The sequence below is a fragment of the Phalacrocorax aristotelis genome, chromosome 1 (genome assembly GCF_949628215.1).
Source record: "Phalacrocorax aristotelis chromosome 1, bGulAri2.1, whole genome shotgun sequence".
Taxonomy (NCBI): domain Eukaryota; kingdom Metazoa; phylum Chordata; class Aves; order Suliformes; family Phalacrocoracidae; genus Phalacrocorax; species Phalacrocorax aristotelis.
In genome coordinates, this window is record NC_134276.1 from 166,396,060 (window position 1) to 166,413,001 (window position 16,942).

Genomic DNA, 16,942 nt, shown 5'->3' on the forward strand with positions numbered 1-16,942 from the left:
TCTTACACCATGTGATCTACTTAAACTGGCATGATTGCACAGCTTCTCCCTTTTGAGCAGGTCTCTGCATGCCCCTGTTCTGAATGCTGCACACAGATTTTTTTCAGGGTATGATTTGCGGACTTGTAGTCTTAAATCATGCCTCTTACTGTGAAATATAATTTTAAATGTAACAGCTTTGCAAAGTTTCCATGATTGCCTTAAAAAGACCTCCCCTAGATTTTGCAGGATACTCTGCCAGAGTAGCACCTGAGAGTCCTCAAGAGTACATCTGTAAACTAATCAGTCCATCTGAAAAGAGTGAAGATTTAGCAGCTGAACAGGGTGAAGTATTTCATATTCCAGTGTGCTTTTTGAAAGAAAACCATGTTGCTGTGGGACAGGAGATTTGATATTCAGAAGGAATTCATATCCATTATTAAGCCCTGATTCAGCAAAGTATTTAAGTATGTTCTGTTATGTGCCTATCAGCTTTTCATTTTGCTGCTGCTTAAGAGCTCTACTGAGTCAGAAGCAGCAAGCCAAATGGAAAGGTGGAGATGAAGTTTTTCATGGATTTGCTCACATAAAGACTATTTCATGATGATGTTAAATGAGTACAAAGAATAAGAATTCTTGCTTCTAGCAAATTGGTGTCATGAGACTCCAACAGAGGTAAGAGTTTTTTTCAGGTTTTGCTTACAACTGTAATAGTTAGAAGCTTTTTAAAATCAAAATTAAAAAAAAAAAAAACACTGAGGTTTTGTCTGAAATGAGGTAGTCTAAAAAAGCAATACAAGTTTGCCGGCCTACTTTGAACCATCTTGATTTGATCCCTGGCTGCAGTTCCTTTCTTGAGCTACTGTTGTGCTTCCTGTGATTCCCAAAAGTCACTGCCAGCTATTCGAGTACCTTAACCTTCAAATGCTGAACTTACTATCTAGGTGGTGTCAGAGTCCTTGAACTGAGGAGTCCTGTTATCCTGTTTGTGGAGCTGTAGGACCTCTCCTACTGGTAGCAGCTCCTAAGAATAGAGGCTTGAATTGTGGAATCTTATTATATGGACTTTTGTGGGCACTTATTTTGTGTACTGTTTGAACAGATGGTCTTTTTCAGCTGTTTGCATGCTAGAAGTTATTTGACCTGCCTGCAATCAGGGAGATAGAAGCAGTGATGGGTAAAATTAGGATTGCGCTGGTACAGTCAAATTCAGGGGGGTGGGACTGTATGGGGTTTGTTGATACCACTCCCTCTCTTTGGTTTTTTCCATCATTTTACTAACAAGGAACTAAATATTTTATCCTCATCCATTCTGCTCATCTTATTCTGTGCTAAGTCTGGAGAAAAAATGAATCTCATATGTAGCTGCGTGAGGTAGGAGGGGAATGAAAAAATGAAGTTTCTGAACATTTCTCTAGTCATGTCCTTGGTTTCAATCAAATGAAAGACGGTTCACATCTGGTATTTGGCTTGAGTGAGAGCTACAATTTCTCCACTGGCAGTGCTGCCAGCAGTATAGTAATTGTCCATGAGTTCAAGTGCCTTCCACTGTATTTTGTCATCGTGAAAACGAATGCAATCATCAGTAATTTATGATTCTTGTCAGATACTGTAAGTTAAGCAAAATGTTCTCTTTTAAATGCAACAGAAGGGCTTGTTTCAGGCTATTGAAGGCATCTGCTATTTTTTCATTTTTATTCTACCTTCTTTTTCCATTTTTAGGGAAGCAATGTAATGGAGGACCAGGATCTCTTGGAAATAGGAATCCTTAACTCTGGACACAGACAGAGAATACTCCAAGCAATCCAGCTTCTCCCAAAGGTACAGTTTCTGTTATTATCCAAGTGAGGGAACTAACACTTAGAGCTTTCACATTGTTTAAAACACTTTTTTGAATAGAGATAAACATAACTCTCTACTGTTTCTGTAGACAGGTTTTTTGTATATGCAAATGCGGCATAACATAATGTCATTGTATTGGACTCTCTTTGTATAGATGCAATTGACAAACAAAGCAAAGGAGTATAAAATCTGTAATTTGAAGTGTTGGCTGTTTAGAATTTATTTTAAGTCTTTTCGGCTTTTCAATCTGTTTATAGACTGTCATTACATATGTGTAAATAAGGCTGTCAATGAATCCCAGATGTTTGTCTTTACATAGCAGTTGGCCCAGAAATACTTTGTCCCTTATTTAGGTATTCTTAAAAGCCTTGGATGAAACATTGTTTTCCTAAATACCTGCCTTTCATGTAAGATGCGGAGACTTCCTGTAGGCTTCAATTAGATTTGTTGCTGTGTACATGAATTTTGCTTCTCAGCTGTGGACCGAATAACTTGCAGTCATTTTTTTCAATCATTTTTGGTGCTACCTGGTTTAAACTGTAGATTTTAAAATCAGTGACAGAAAGCGATTGTTCTTACATTTTACATACCAGAATGTATCAGTGGAGGCTTCTACTTGCATTCCAAACAAGGATAGTGGGCCTAGCGTGAAAACTTAGTATGCAATTTTGTAAAGGTGTATGAGGAGAATGAATGAGGAGAAGCAGACACCAGTAAGGCTTACAAGGCTGCCACATGTGATGCAGTTACTTAGTGAAGATACTAGGGCAGGAATAAAACCTAGTGTAAAGTGTGTGGAGTGTTCTGGGAGCAGCATGTGTAGAATAACTGAGGTAAATAGAGATTAGTCTGCTTGCAGTTTGATAATAGGGAGAATGAGAAGAGTTTAATTAAAGGACTTCTCAGTCCAGACAGTGAGGCTGACATTGCTGGAAGAGGCTTTTTGATGCATCATGGCTAATTGGATGGATCACTTGTAAAAGCAAACAAAGGTTTCTTTTGTCTGAGGAGAATTAGAAGTTGTGAACAACTTCTGCATCTGGATGGGTTAATCAATCCACGTATACTACAATATGAGTCTGTGCACTGAAACACCAAAGATTATTAAGGACAATAATATTCCACATACTATATTATACAAGTGAGATAAATTGTACAAGTAGTAGGGTATATAATAGTAGCACTTGATGAAGTACAATAGATATTTAAGGTTTAACTATGAATTTATTAATTTTTCAGCAATGCTGTCATTCAAACAAAATTTGGTAATACTAATCCCTGCTCTCAGCGGATGTATTTTTTCTGGTTTTCATACTTCTTAGAGAGATCAGTGTATTCTTGGTTAAATTTTTCAAAATTAATGAACGGATTGGAGACTGGATTCTGTCATAAAACTCTGACCAAGGTCTTTTTAATGTGTGCTTAATGTGAGAAAGGAGGACAAAATCAAAATCTGGGGATACTCTTGAAATCAGCTGAGAACACGACAGTTATGCAGTTACTTGGAAGAATTGGCGTCTTCTGAACCAAAGATAATTAACACACACAGAACAGCTTAAAGCATAAGCTGAATAATGGTGAGGTAGTCTTTAGCAGCTTCCCTGTTGAGCCAGAAAAAAAACCAGTCTTTAAGGACCACATTTGTCTTTGATGCAAGAATGTTACACCAAAACAAAGGCAGTTGAAAGCTGAAGCTGTGCATCACACTGCTTCACTTAAATGACTCAGCAACCCAAGAGAGCTTACATAGTAAAAATACATAATTTCCTATTCAAGACCAAGTTCTCTCGAAGGCACAGCTGTCAGAATAGTTATGGGGCCAAAAAGTTGGGATCACGGTAAGTTTTAACTAATGTAACCCACCCTTGCTGTATTCACAACAGCTTGCTGAAGGTCTAAAACACTTTCACATCCTGCAAGGAACGATGAAACATTTCTGTAGATCTATTTGTTTGTTGATAAGTTCAGCTCTGTCATCATGCATTCAAAATAGTGCATACCATCTAAATATTTTAAGATCTCAGACCATACTTGGAGTCTCACTAATTTGAATCTCATTAGAAAGAAAATCTTTTAGTTTGTTTGTTTTGAACATGTACATCTTTTCTGTTCCTCTTTAATTTAAAACTTGATGACTCCATGTGTTTTAGTACTTAATAACATTGCTGATGATGTTATTTTTAGCTTTACTATTGTTTCCTGTCTTGTGATACTTTTTAATTCAGATTTTGAGGTGGAAGTTAAGTGCTTTAAAAAACATCTATGGAACAACGCTTGCTTAGAGCTATATACTCAGGCAGTATTGAATAAGCTTAGAGGGTAAACATCAAGCAATAAATCTATTGTCAATGTTTTAAAATACTCTTTTTTTAAAGCTCTTTTTTTAATTCTCATCAATATTAATCTCTGCAACCTGAAAATTAAACAGGCATTTAGTGGCTGGAAAGAAAGACTGGCTTTTTTTACTCATAATTGCTGGTTTCCTAAAGTGTAATGAATTTCTATATTTCAAACACTGGTAGCCTGCTTAGGAATCAATTTCTAGAGCTTAAAGTAGTTTTAAATAGGAAAAATCCCCACATATCTATCCAGACAAAGACGAATTAATCATTGTAGTTTCTTATGCAGTGTTTAACCAGTATAAAAAGGTATGTTTACCCAGATTACTCAAAATATTTTTCCCTGATGATTCTGTATTTGAGGAGAACATTTTGTAAGAGCGTAAACTGGTATATTTGTAAGAGATGAGCAAGTTAAAATCTTTCAGTTTGATTTCTGCTTTTCAAAATCAATATATTTTCTCTGATTGATCAAAATATTTAAAAATACCCTTTATTCTTGCGGGATTAGAGCTAGTAGCCCAAATTCTCATCTTGCACTAATGTAATTTAAGTTATTCAAGTTTCACATTAATATTAACTAGGGCACTTTATGGCTTATTATTATTAAATAAGGTTGAGACACTCCAGTAGAAATATAATTTGTAAAGTTAATTCTTGAAGTGGAAATACTTTATATATGACATCACTCTTAGAGCAATTTTCATAGCAGAGTTTGATACTGCATTTAAGATTTTTTTTGTGTGAAAAGAATGAAATTAAAGAATGTTTGGAGAAGGATTTTATATGAATTTCAGACATGACAAGAGGTAGAGACAATGTCTAAAAAATACTGAAGTTGCAAATACAAGGACTTGAGAAAAAATCAATAGTGACAAAATAGTTGTGCGCAGGATATGCTTAACTGACTAAGACAATAATAGCAGTCATGGTATAACATTTGAGCCACACATAAGTGACGCAGGAAACCTAAGGAGCATCGTCAAGTTATTTCGGCATCCAAACCTATGTGCAAGTGACTTCTCAATGGGTTCCTCAAAAGCTAAAATGTTTTTGAAAGTAAGATTTACCCTAGCTTATCTGAGAACTTAGATAAGAAAAAGGATTGTTTTTGTGTGGGATGCTCAGTGTATGGCTGCTTCTCCCAGCGCATAATGGGAACACATTCTCTCATTTGACAGATGGAAGAAAGATGTTAGCTGAAAGCAGCTTTCTCCTGGCTTCAGAGTTATTCTTAAAGTATGCAGCTTGTTCCTTCCTGCATGGAGAGGTCTCAGCATAAAGCAAATTTAGGAATCCTGTAACAGTGATGTGCAGGCAGCCAGCCTCTTTCCCAAGTGCTTTGCAGAACCAGACAAGAAGTAGCGTATGAACAGGCTATGAGCACATGCTCTCTGAGAGTAGTGTTATATGAGCAGTAAATCTGTGCTTCCAAAAAGTGCTGGATCTATTACTCATATGTAACTCTCTTTTGTGCAAGCGCAGTAAGTCTGGCATCTAGGTAAACAGAACTACTGTGCATGTGCACATTTACTATGCTGTGTATGTAACATAGAAAGACCACATCGTATGTTTGCTATTGCTATATTGCTATTGGCTTAGACATCCCAGAGCTTATCAAGCTGATTTGAATCCTGGTGTTTCATTCTCTCCCATTCAGCACAGCTAATAGGGAGATCATTCCAACTTCCATTCCTAAAGACAGTGTCCAAACTAGGAGATGCTGGAAAGTAGATATCATAAATCATACTTATGACCCTTTCTTGGTATGACTCCTTGGTTCTGGGTCTGCTGGAAGTGAAGATGAAAAACAGAATTCAAAGGAAGTGCATTCTGCCCTGCTGTTTTTCCTCCATCTAATGCTTCTGGGAATTACTTTCCTGATTTGGAAGGAGGCCACTCACCTGCTCATTGCACTGCTTATAAGACCTTTAACAATAAAGACAGAAAGTGTTAGAATCTAGCATAACACATGAACTTTTCAACTCTGAAACACAAAGACCTAGTCTACATCATTTAAGTAATGCAGAACAATAGGAATGGATCAGTAAAACAAGGCAGTTAGAAACATCCATGCTATAGTTCAGGGTGGTTAGTTCAGACTAGCTTTAGACTGCTCCATAGACCAAATGTCCCCTTCACGCATGTGCTTCAAAACCGTCTGACGGAAGCAGTCTCACAAACATTTTCCTTCTTAACTGAGCCTACCAGTGAGCCACTCTAGACACGACATGCTGTCATTTATCTGTATCATGCAGATAACAACAGATGTCACTGGTCTTCCTACCGTTGCCCATACAGTAAGTCTTATTTCTCTTCCTGCTTTTTTTATACTTTCTTATTTGTGGTTGACTCTGCAACGCCTACTGCCTGCTCTGAGAATAGTCAGCAGACAAAGAAACATACTATAAGAGAAGAAGCACTATTCTCTTTCTATGGGAACTAGACTAAGATGACAACCTAAATGAGCCGTCTTTGACTTTCTGCACATCTTTGTGTCTAAGAAAGGAGACATGGACAATTGCTTTCTGGGAGTATCTGCTGGTGTGGCTGTTCTGCCCCGGGCCTTCACCCTTCAGGTGTTCATGAGCTCCATAAGCGCCACTGATGGGATCCACATTCCCATCTGCAACCTGTCTGAAGGCAGCTATAAACCACAAAGACTACCACTCAGTTGTCCCACACCTTTACTCACTGAGGCATATTTATGAACATATTTTCAGGTCATCAGAAAGGTCATCTGTTACCCATATGGTCCATAACTCCAGCACTGGATTCAGAGGGAACACTAGCATCTTCTCTACGGGCAGTAATAGTGTTAGCATCATCTGGATACCACCTCCCTCTTGGGAAATGCTATGAACCCTCTGCATCACCAGGTCATGAGACCATACATATCCAGAAATGGAGCAAGTAGCCAGTTTAACTGTAACTCAGTCACATGCTGTGTGAAAGGACACTATGGCTTTCGCCATCTGCCTGCAAGATAGCAGGCTGCATGACAGACTGGACACATGCATTTCCAATGTTTCCCAAACTATAGCTCTGGGGTGTGTTCTGCGCAGCCCCTGCATGGACACAGTTAAGTCATCTTAACTTTTTAACAGACTGGAATAGCAAAGAGCAGTTTCCTCAACATCCATGAGCACAGCCCTCTGTTCTCTTTGAATCTTCACAGACCATCAGGGATGGCACTTGTCTCCAGGCTGCTGCACCTTCCCAGATGAAGGGAAGACCACCCAGGAGGGACTGGAGTAAGACGAGGAAAACGTGATTAACACTGAATGTCTTTTGCACTGTATCTAATGCAATGGGAATATTACAAAGAAATGGATCTCTGTCTCCTTGGGTCTCCTTGAATTTCTGTCCCCGCTCCCACCTCCACACAAAGGGAGTGGTGATATCTTCATGGCCTCTGAGGCTTACTTGCTTCCCCATTCACTCCTCAGTGCCACTGGGTTGATAGATACGTTCATTCTGCCTACTGATGTGTGGCTGTTAACTCCTGTCTCCAGTGCCATCTGGAAACTATGCAGGCCATTTCACTATAAAAAAATCCAGTTGGAGCTGCTGGAGGATGATGAGGTGGGAGGAATGAAAGGCTAACAAGGCCTATGTAAGTGATTGCCATGACTTGGGGAGGGAGGAGGAGTAAGACTTGAAGACAGCTAGAGATTCAGGGCTGCCTAGGTCAGAGGCTAGTTTTCTGTTACCTCTCACCAAGAAACCCTTCTCTGTGTCTTCCTCCCACTCCTCCAGAGACGTGAGAGCTTTTGTCCCATCCCCTCCCACTTTTCATCTATCATGAGAAATTATTCATCTCCCCTGTGCCTATGCCTTTGGTTGAAACGCTCCATTCAGAGAATGATTCTCCCCTCTCAGTCTTATGGTGGACTCTTAGTACATTGTATTCAAGGCACTGTGCCCCAGAGGGCCCCCAGCTGTACCTCTTCAGTCTCAGAAATGATCTCTGCCTGCACAGCACACCATCGCCAAGTTCTCTGTAGCTGTCTCCCATGCAGAGGTTCAAAGGTCTCCAGAGAGACCCCAAGGTGGCCTCCAGAGGTGCCATGAACAGCACATGGCTCACAGTTGCTGCTGCCCAGCCCCTGAGAGCACACTTGCTAGGAGGACATCCAGCATTAAACAAAAGCTAAAAAATCATAGTGACTAATGACACAAACATTTTCCTGAGGGCTAGCACAGCCTACCATGGGCTGGCAATTACAGAAACTGGTCAGTGTGGCCTAATGAAACAGGCAGGACCAGCATGTGGGAAGAACAGAAGAGGTTCCAGCAGTCACCAGTCTGTTGCAACTTGAGCACCTAGGAAGGCGCTGCAAGAATGAGATACCTAAGAATGCCTCTCCATGTTATCTGAAGCAGAACAGGCAGAGCTACTCAGGATCCAGCAAAGGGTGAGAGTTTGACTTTGGAGATGTCAGTCTGTGCTAATATTGAGTTTTTGAAAGCATGCCTATAAAGCTGTAGCTCTAAGCACTGAAGTACCAACAAATATCCACAGGATTGCTTTTAGAAATTATACTCATAGCAACTCTTGAGATCAAAGGCCATAGCTTCCACGTAGTCCACAAATTCCAGATTTAGGTCTTCTTAAGATTACATTATATGTACTTGAAATGTCCTGAACTGTTGCATACCTCATCCTCAGTAATACTGAATGAGACCTGTTCTTACCTTGTCCCAGACATTGTGTCTGATGAAGAACTAGGAGGTCTTTCCAGTCTTCTGGATGTGGATCTGTTCAAATTTTTCCACACGCACCAAAAAAAAAAAAAAAAAGTGTATGTGCGTCTATTTTCCTTTAAATTCAGCAGATAGATTCCAACTGCAAAAATCACAGAAAAGGTGCCTATTGCAACGCTGGCGATCTTAGGTAGGAAACTCCGAACTCAGGATTTACCCTTGGGGCAGGATCCTGAATCAGGCAGTACTGTGAAGTGAATGTGCCTATACTATCTTTTTATAGTAAGCTCCACAAGAAGATGGAAGGCTTTTGATTACCAGAAAGAGAAGTCAATTATTAGAACACAAGCGTGAATAGTTAACTTTTTTAATATGTGGCAAGGTAGAAAACCAAAAGGTTTAGATACAGCTCTTGCTCACCCACTGTGTCTTTGCAGGCAAGTCCCTGTTTTCAGTCAGTGGCTTTCTCAACATCAGCGAATGCAAAGTCTTCTCAGGTCCTTAGGGAGTTGTGCCCATTCTCTGTGAGAGCTGCCTCTCTGCCCCTGACTGCAGGCTCAATTTCTGCACAGGCACGGCAGGCACCAGCTCCGTGTGGTGCCCCTGTGCCCACCAGGCCCTGTGATCCCCAGAAGTGTCACTCTCCCCAGCATTTCCTTTCACCACTCCAGAGGAGGAATGATCTCCTCTTCCAACAACATGAGTCCAACTGATCACGTTTATAAAGTACATAATATATAACAGACAACTCACAGAGACAGGAAGAAAATGAACTGATGCCCACCCACCCCCATTACAGTCACTGAGAATTACTCAGATTGATAGTTGATAGTTTCATACAAGTTCCCAAAAGTGCTGCTTAAATATCTCAGATAGGCCATCAGTTTAAAAGAAAGCATTGTGTGCTTGCTAAGACGATCTTACTTGCAAACCAACACATGAGTAAATTCACTGTAATCATAGCCATCATTTAAAAAGCTGCAAAAGTCAAGTCATCTCTTCCTCCTTATGCAGCAGATAAAAGGCTTGATTCTAATACACGCAGTGTTGAGATCTACCAGGTAGTGATACTACCTGTGGAGAAAATAGCATTAGTTCCCCATCTGTCTGAGAAGATCGGAGAAAACTGGTAAGAATCCATGTTAGTGAATTCACCTTGGTGCATATGTGATTACTTTGAAGCTCTGTTTGTGTTTTTTCGGCTACATTTCAGACACAAAACCACAAGTATCTTCTATGTTCATGTAAAATACGATGCCAATATAGCAGTGATGCAACTGTAGAAAAACTGATGTACAGACAGTCTCTTGTAAAGGATTTCTCAGCCCATTAGGATGCTACTTGACATTACTATTTTATTACTAGAAACAGCTTTCTGGCTTCTGCTTTCCATTCATTTCAAAGGAAGCAATACCAGTAATAGATCAATAGGACCTAGGAGAGAAATCTGCTATGGTTGGTGTCTTCTTCCATGCTTCTTTTATATCATATTTTCTTAAACAGTTCTTTTTCTATAGATCTTATGGGCTTCATTCCTAGCCTTTTCCATAGTCGGTGTGCCAAAATCATCTGCAGTGAAACAGCTAACACCGATATTGTTCTTTAGAGATAACAACTGAATGAACTAGTAGCAGTGTCTGCAGAACAATACTGCCCCTATTTATGAGCAGTTAATATTTGAAAGGCTGTCATGACTTGAAGCTTAGAGATTTTATACTGCTCTGAGTCAAAGACTATGTACATAGCTGCTTAGATGTTTGACACCACTGCAGCATGTGTTGTAGCTGGTGCAAAATGATTGAAATATTTTAAATGGAAATATAGTCAGTAGACAGGAGGCATTTTTTCTTTAAAAAAAAAAAATCAATCAGCAAATAGCATCAGCAGGGAAACCTGCAGGGTGCAAATGATCAGTGAGAGGACTCTAGGATGGTGGTGCAGTATAGTAAAGAAATACAAACAGTCCAAGAGCCATGACCTATTAATGGCTGGGGTAAGATGCAACTGAACTGCAGCTCTAAAGCTCTAAAGTAAAGGCACAGCACTTCCAGACAGATATTTTGAAGTGGTTTCTTTTTTATTTAGAAAATCCATAACATTTTATATGAAAAGCAGATACTAGTAACGATGCTGTCGTGCCTAGATAACCAATCTGTCTGTCAGTAAATATATGAAAGGAAAACATTCAGCCAGCTATGAATGGCCGTTAATAAGCTAGTTGATGTTATTAACAGACAGAACAAAACTTTCCATACAAGAGGACAGACACTGAAAGTTTATTAATTTTCATATATTAGACGTATTTTAGAAAATCTGTTTTAAATAAGAGATTAGTTCTTGGTTCATGACAAAACAAAATACTGCTTTTGTGCTGAAACTGCTGGCAAATATTCTAGTTCTGAGATAAATTTTCTGTGATAGGAGCAGCAGGAGGGGGCTGCCCTGCTGGGGCAAGTGGGCTGGGAGCTGAGGCGGAACAGTGAGGCAGGCAGGGAGCACCCGCACAAGGCAAGTGGGGCAGGGACGGTGGCAGCGATCGCAGACAGCCACGTCCCAGGGAAAATCCTTAGGGGCAAGGGTGGGACCAGGTCGATTCAGGAGGGCAACTCAGTGGGTGAGGATCAGCAAGGTGCATGGCTGAGGTACCTATGGCACAGCTTGGGTGAGGGTCAGGGACATGGACCTGAGCTCACGTGCAACTCCTGCAGAAGGTGGGGGTGGCTCCAACCAGGCTTCTCGCTGCTCTTTTTCACATGGGTCTGATCCAAGGCTATGCAGCTGCACCATCGCCAACACGGCCTTGAACACAGGCAGCCAAAACTCTGGGGCAGGGAGAGGGAAAATGCTTGCAGGGCCTGCTGCTGCCCAAAAACAGGACAGTGTTATTTTATGTAGGCTATTGAGTGACCCAATGACAATTTTGTCTGTTGGCACCAAATCCAAAGAGTGAAATTGTCACATACATCTCAGTTGTTCCCGGTCTTTTGCTTATTGGATTGTTCACCTGTGTTTGCTTGCCTGCAGCCCTTTGAGACACGCCATAATAGAGTGATATCTATTTTAACAACCCTTCTGATGGAGATATCCAGTGGGAATTGAGAATTCAGAAACTTCCCACGCTGTGTTTGCTTTTTATAGAGGCCGATGGGTTACCAGAATTGTGGACCAGACTGCATGAGATTTCTCAAATCAGCAGGTCAAAAAAAATAATCATGTTAGAATCAGGATTTATTAAACATAAAGATCAAATGGTAATAAACAAAATAAATAATTTGCATAATGTGGCCCATCTGGATACATTGAAAATTGTTTTGAAAGTGCTTTGCTTTCCTTTGTTAAAGCAAGAAAACAAAAATACCTTACATCTTTCAAAAGTCATGTGTTCCCTGTGGGCCCTGTACATCTTCTTCATGTCTTATCTGTGTTAGATTTTTCTTCTTCAGTTTATCAGGTCCTTTCTTTTCAAGTATCGGTTGTTTAAGCACACCTCAAATCAGCTCTTGAAATAAGCTTCCCAAGAGTCAGAGCTACCAGGGTCCTCCAGCATTTTTGCAGCCTGCTGGACAGACTACTGTCAATCTAAAATTGGAAGTAAATCTGAATGACAATCGAAGAATTTGCCATGCTTTTGGCATCTAAGAATTTCATTCTGAATTGGGATGAAACTAAATTCCAAAATGTCAAGTTCAACAACAAAACTGAACTCTCTCTTTCTAATATGACTCCTTTGTTACAGAAATGACCTGAAAGGCTACAATTACCGCTGTTAATTACAGGAATTTCTCTTGTCTCTCTTTCATGATTTAAGATAATGATTTCACTACATCATTTAAATATTTCCATTAATATTTTATATCCAACATCTGCAGCAAAAGACCAAAGAGTAAACTGTCATATCCACAATGCAGAGTGCCTGCATCACTCCTCTCTGATACTGCAAGAAACCAAGATCAAGATCATGACATGCTGGCTTTCTGCATTTGAAGAGACAGATCAACGAACACTGCTGTGGCTTTCAAATGCAGACTTTAATTTTTTTCTCTGCTTTGAATTCAAATCATATTTCAAATAAACTGTGAGAAATAAATTGGTTCAGGCAAGATATTAAGATCAGAATTTTCTAATTTATAAATTACTTTGTCACTTCAAACTTAAGCTCAAACATTATGTTTCTGTCACACTTCCCTTGTTTCTCCGAAAGTAGGAATGTACCTAAGCAGGCAGAAATGGGAGACTGGCTTTCAGCATGTGCAGTGTCACTCTTGCACAGCTGGGGGATCATACGCAAAGCATAAGGTTTCTAAACCTCTAAAGGTTCTTAACAGTTTACCAGTTTGGTGTATTATCAAGTTAGCAATAGTTACCCTTCTATAGAAAGACAATATGCATATAATACTGTTGAAAATGGAGGCTATTGCATAATTTTTTTCTACTTCTTTCTACTTCTACTCTGCCACTATTGCAAATTACTTTAAAATTCACAAAAACAGTATGGTGTAACAAGCTGCACAGGTAGAGGCTTTATACATTTTTATCTTTAATGGCTAGTTTGAAAATCTTCACTTGTGTCACTGAGAGGCAATTGTGAAAGAGAAATTGCAGCTCTTTACCTCTTAGTAGCTTAACAAAATTCAGAAAAATAAGATGCCAGTGGTATTTCTTTGTTTGTTATGAAAACAAGATTTATGTGATTATGCTTTCTGTGACTGTTGTCCTATATGAATGCAGATGGTGCGCTTTTGTGTATGTCATTCTATCAATTCCATTCCAATAGTATTTGGTTCAGTTGTCCAATCTCAAGCAAGTTTACAGGCAGAGAGCAATCTAAAATATATTAAACTCCCAGGAGTTCAATGAAAAATGTTTAACCATGTAGAGGAAAGACACTTTTTTAAGCCTCCCCTGGGGGCAGAAAAATGTAATGTGGCTTCAACCATTATAAAATATCAGATAACCTTCTAGGAGAGATAAATTAGGAAGAATATAACCAAAGCAATGTGTTTCATTTGCAGTTTGATACCAAAGATCCATTCCTCCGTCTAATTTCTTCTCCTTCTGTGAAATCTTAAGTGCAAATCCAACATTTTTGTGCAGTCAATATATTAATAATGTCTCTTTCTCACTCTTTTGCCTTCCCTCACTTATGGATTCTCTGATGTCTAGTAAGAATTGAACTCATGCTACAGTCTTAGTACACTCTCATTTAAAAGGCAAGCAGACATAAGAAAAAGATCCATTGAAAACTAAGTTTTATTAGTGCTTTTGCTCACAAAATCGTTTCATGTTGTACTAATTATTAGAGAATGTTGATCAGAGAATAAGATAACTCTGACCCAAAGAAAATAATATAAATAACTGCTGTTCTGAAAGATGTTTACTGAATATTGTCAGTAATTCTTACTCATTCTTGTTTTTCAGATGAAGCAGGTCGGTCACGATGGCTACAACCCCGCCTCTGTAGCTGAATGGCTGGATTCCATTGAACTGGGTGACTATACCAAATCCTTTCTAATTAATGGCTATACATCGATGGACCTTGTGAAAAAAATCTGGGAGATTGAATTAATTAATGTAAGTTGATCAATTTATAGCAGTAGTTCCTCCTAAAGACATTATAGTACTTGCCCTTACATATCAAAGAGAAAGCACAAAAGCAAATTGCACTACAAATACTGTCATCAAGTACTGTAAATGATTACAGCTTTCATGCCTATACCTGGGTTGACTGTACCCTTTGCTTCCATTTGCTTCGCTGTTGTCTTCAGCATGTTATTCAATCAGCATGATTGTGTCACCCATTCAGGCTGCTGAATTACATTTTAAAATATATTTTGGTAGTTTATAGCTGCAAAGCATACGTCTTTGCTTCTAAAGTGCCTAACAACAGTACCTCTTGTAAAGATGCTTACAGTTTACTTTTTCCACATGCTCTGGCTAAGTTAAACATAAAATAAGGAAACCTTAAATATAGTTAATAAGTTACGCTGAAGGAACAAAATACTTTATTTAATTATCACTTTTGCTTGAAACTTTCTTTACATGGGACGGTTAAATTAGATGCCTGCATATGGGCAGCCATAAGCTTTAATGTGGACTGCACTGCAGAGTAATTTGAATGAGATGAATTTTGTACTGTTACAGTGAAGACATTGACAGTAAAGCTTTGCCAATGGAATTTTCATGTAAGTTATGTGTCTGAAACTGAGTTGTTCCCTTTTATAAAAGATAGATGATTATAGCTTTGGATCTGTTGTGGCTTTTGAAATCAATTGTATTGCCAGTTTATCTGAACTTTAGCGTAATCCCTACATGGAGAAAAGCCTAATGACATATTTTATTGGCTCTTCAAGGACAAAAGGCTGTGCTCTTCCTTCCCATATAGGAGATTCTGCATCTCTGCCTCTATTTAGTGCTGAACTTCCAGAACGGTCAAAAGGCTACCAGTAACCATAGGCAATCAAACATAAGATAGAGCAGCTGACATAGCTTTATACTGGGAAAAAGTTCCCAGTGTGTCCCAGGATGGAGAAATGGAGAACATACTGATGACGCAAAGCCATGTTTCAACACAGTAACCGGTGCAGGAGGCACAAGCAGGTATAGCTCAAGACCAGTATTTAAAGAAAAGGGAAAGAAAAAACAAAAAAAAAAAAAGGGAGGTATTTCATTAACTGAAAGACAAAACCGCCATTGCATGTTAGAATTTCTTTTCTTACTGTCACATTGCAGTTAATGCTAACTAGCACAAAAACGTAGAGTAAGAGTAAGGACCAAAATTTGCCTTACATGCTATGTCTGTTGCATTCAATGTATGTTGTAGGTGTATAATTGAAGTCAGGATATGATTGATGCTATTATGGGTGTCTGCTGCTAAGCTATTAATGACTCTGAGTCTTTTTTCTATAAGTGGATGGAATTTTAATAAGAACTGGGGACCCTTTGCTCCGGAAGCTAATATAGATTAGCAACCAGCACCGAGTTGAAAAAAGTGGAAGCCTCTGCTCCCATTGTCTTCTGTAACTTAATTTTGCATCCCAAACATTTTGCCATAATCAATTTGGAAACAAATTACCCTTTAGCTCCCCCAAGTGGATCATTAAAACCTCATTAAAGGCTTGTGGTTTGATTCCAAACTTGCTTAAACTTATGAAAAGGGAAGTACCTGCACTGAAGTTAATAGGAATACACTCCTGTAAAATTAGTGTAAACCAGACCAGTATATATCCCTCTAACTTTACAGCTAAAGTTACTAAACAAGAACATCATGTTCTTGTTTAAGGCCTGTACTTCTTCAGAAAACACTCCCTTTTGCCATGAGTTGCAAGAAGAACTTGTTAAACAGTTGTTTAAATATTTGTATAGATACTTATAGAGATAAATATTTCTCCCACTGGATCTATTATTGGATTATGTTGTTCAGAGAATAAAATAAAATAAAACAGTTCTACATTCTTAGAATTTCTATTTTAGTCCAGTCAGTATCTATTTAATTCCCACCAGTCCATAGTAGGTAACTGTAATGAAATAATGTTCACTGAGAAAATCTGTAGCTTAGAAAAGTATTTATTGTTATTTTTCTGTTTCAACTGAGGGGAATCTTTCAGAAACAGACAAGAAATTGGTTTGAAGCATTGTGCAGTCTGGCAGAACAAGATACTTATCTCTGACCAGCAGGCCTGCTGTCTGAAATCAAAGGTCTCACTTCCCATTCAGGTGATGGCAAAAAAGAGCTTATTGCAGAAAGTTTTTCATAAAGGAATGCATAAAGGTTAAAGCCACTAACTCTGGAATAGGACTCTTGACTTGAGTAGGTCAGAATTCAGGCACTTTAAAAATAAGAGAAAAAACAGACTCAACATCCTGAAAAGAACTCAGAGTACCCTTGGTTTGGTGGTTCTTGGTGCTTAAGTTGTAGATGGAGCAAGATGTTTCATTTGCACTTAGGCCAAATATGCAATAAAAATGTATCAAGGGCAACAGATATAACTTTTTCATTCTAGCCCTCAGTTTAAACAGTTGCACCCACTGAATTTGACACAAAAGCAATTCCTGCTTTGGTGCAAGGAATCCCTTAG

At 39.0% G+C, this 16,942-nt stretch overlaps 1 protein-coding gene across 8 annotated transcripts in view; it reads left to right on the plus strand.

Moving 5' to 3' along the window:
- Positions 1-16,942, plus strand: part of ANKS1B (ankyrin repeat and sterile alpha motif domain containing 1B) — a 450,718-nt gene that overhangs the window by 272,692 nt on the left and 161,084 nt on the right. For all 8 annotated transcript variants that reach the window (XM_075080262.1, XM_075080270.1, XM_075080279.1 and 5 more), the window contains 2 exons: positions 1,702-1,800; positions 14,286-14,438. In XM_075080262.1, coding sequence (XP_074936363.1) covers positions 1,702-1,800; positions 14,286-14,438 — 252 coding nt within the window. The remainder of the gene's footprint in view (positions 1-1,701; positions 1,801-14,285; positions 14,439-16,942) is intronic.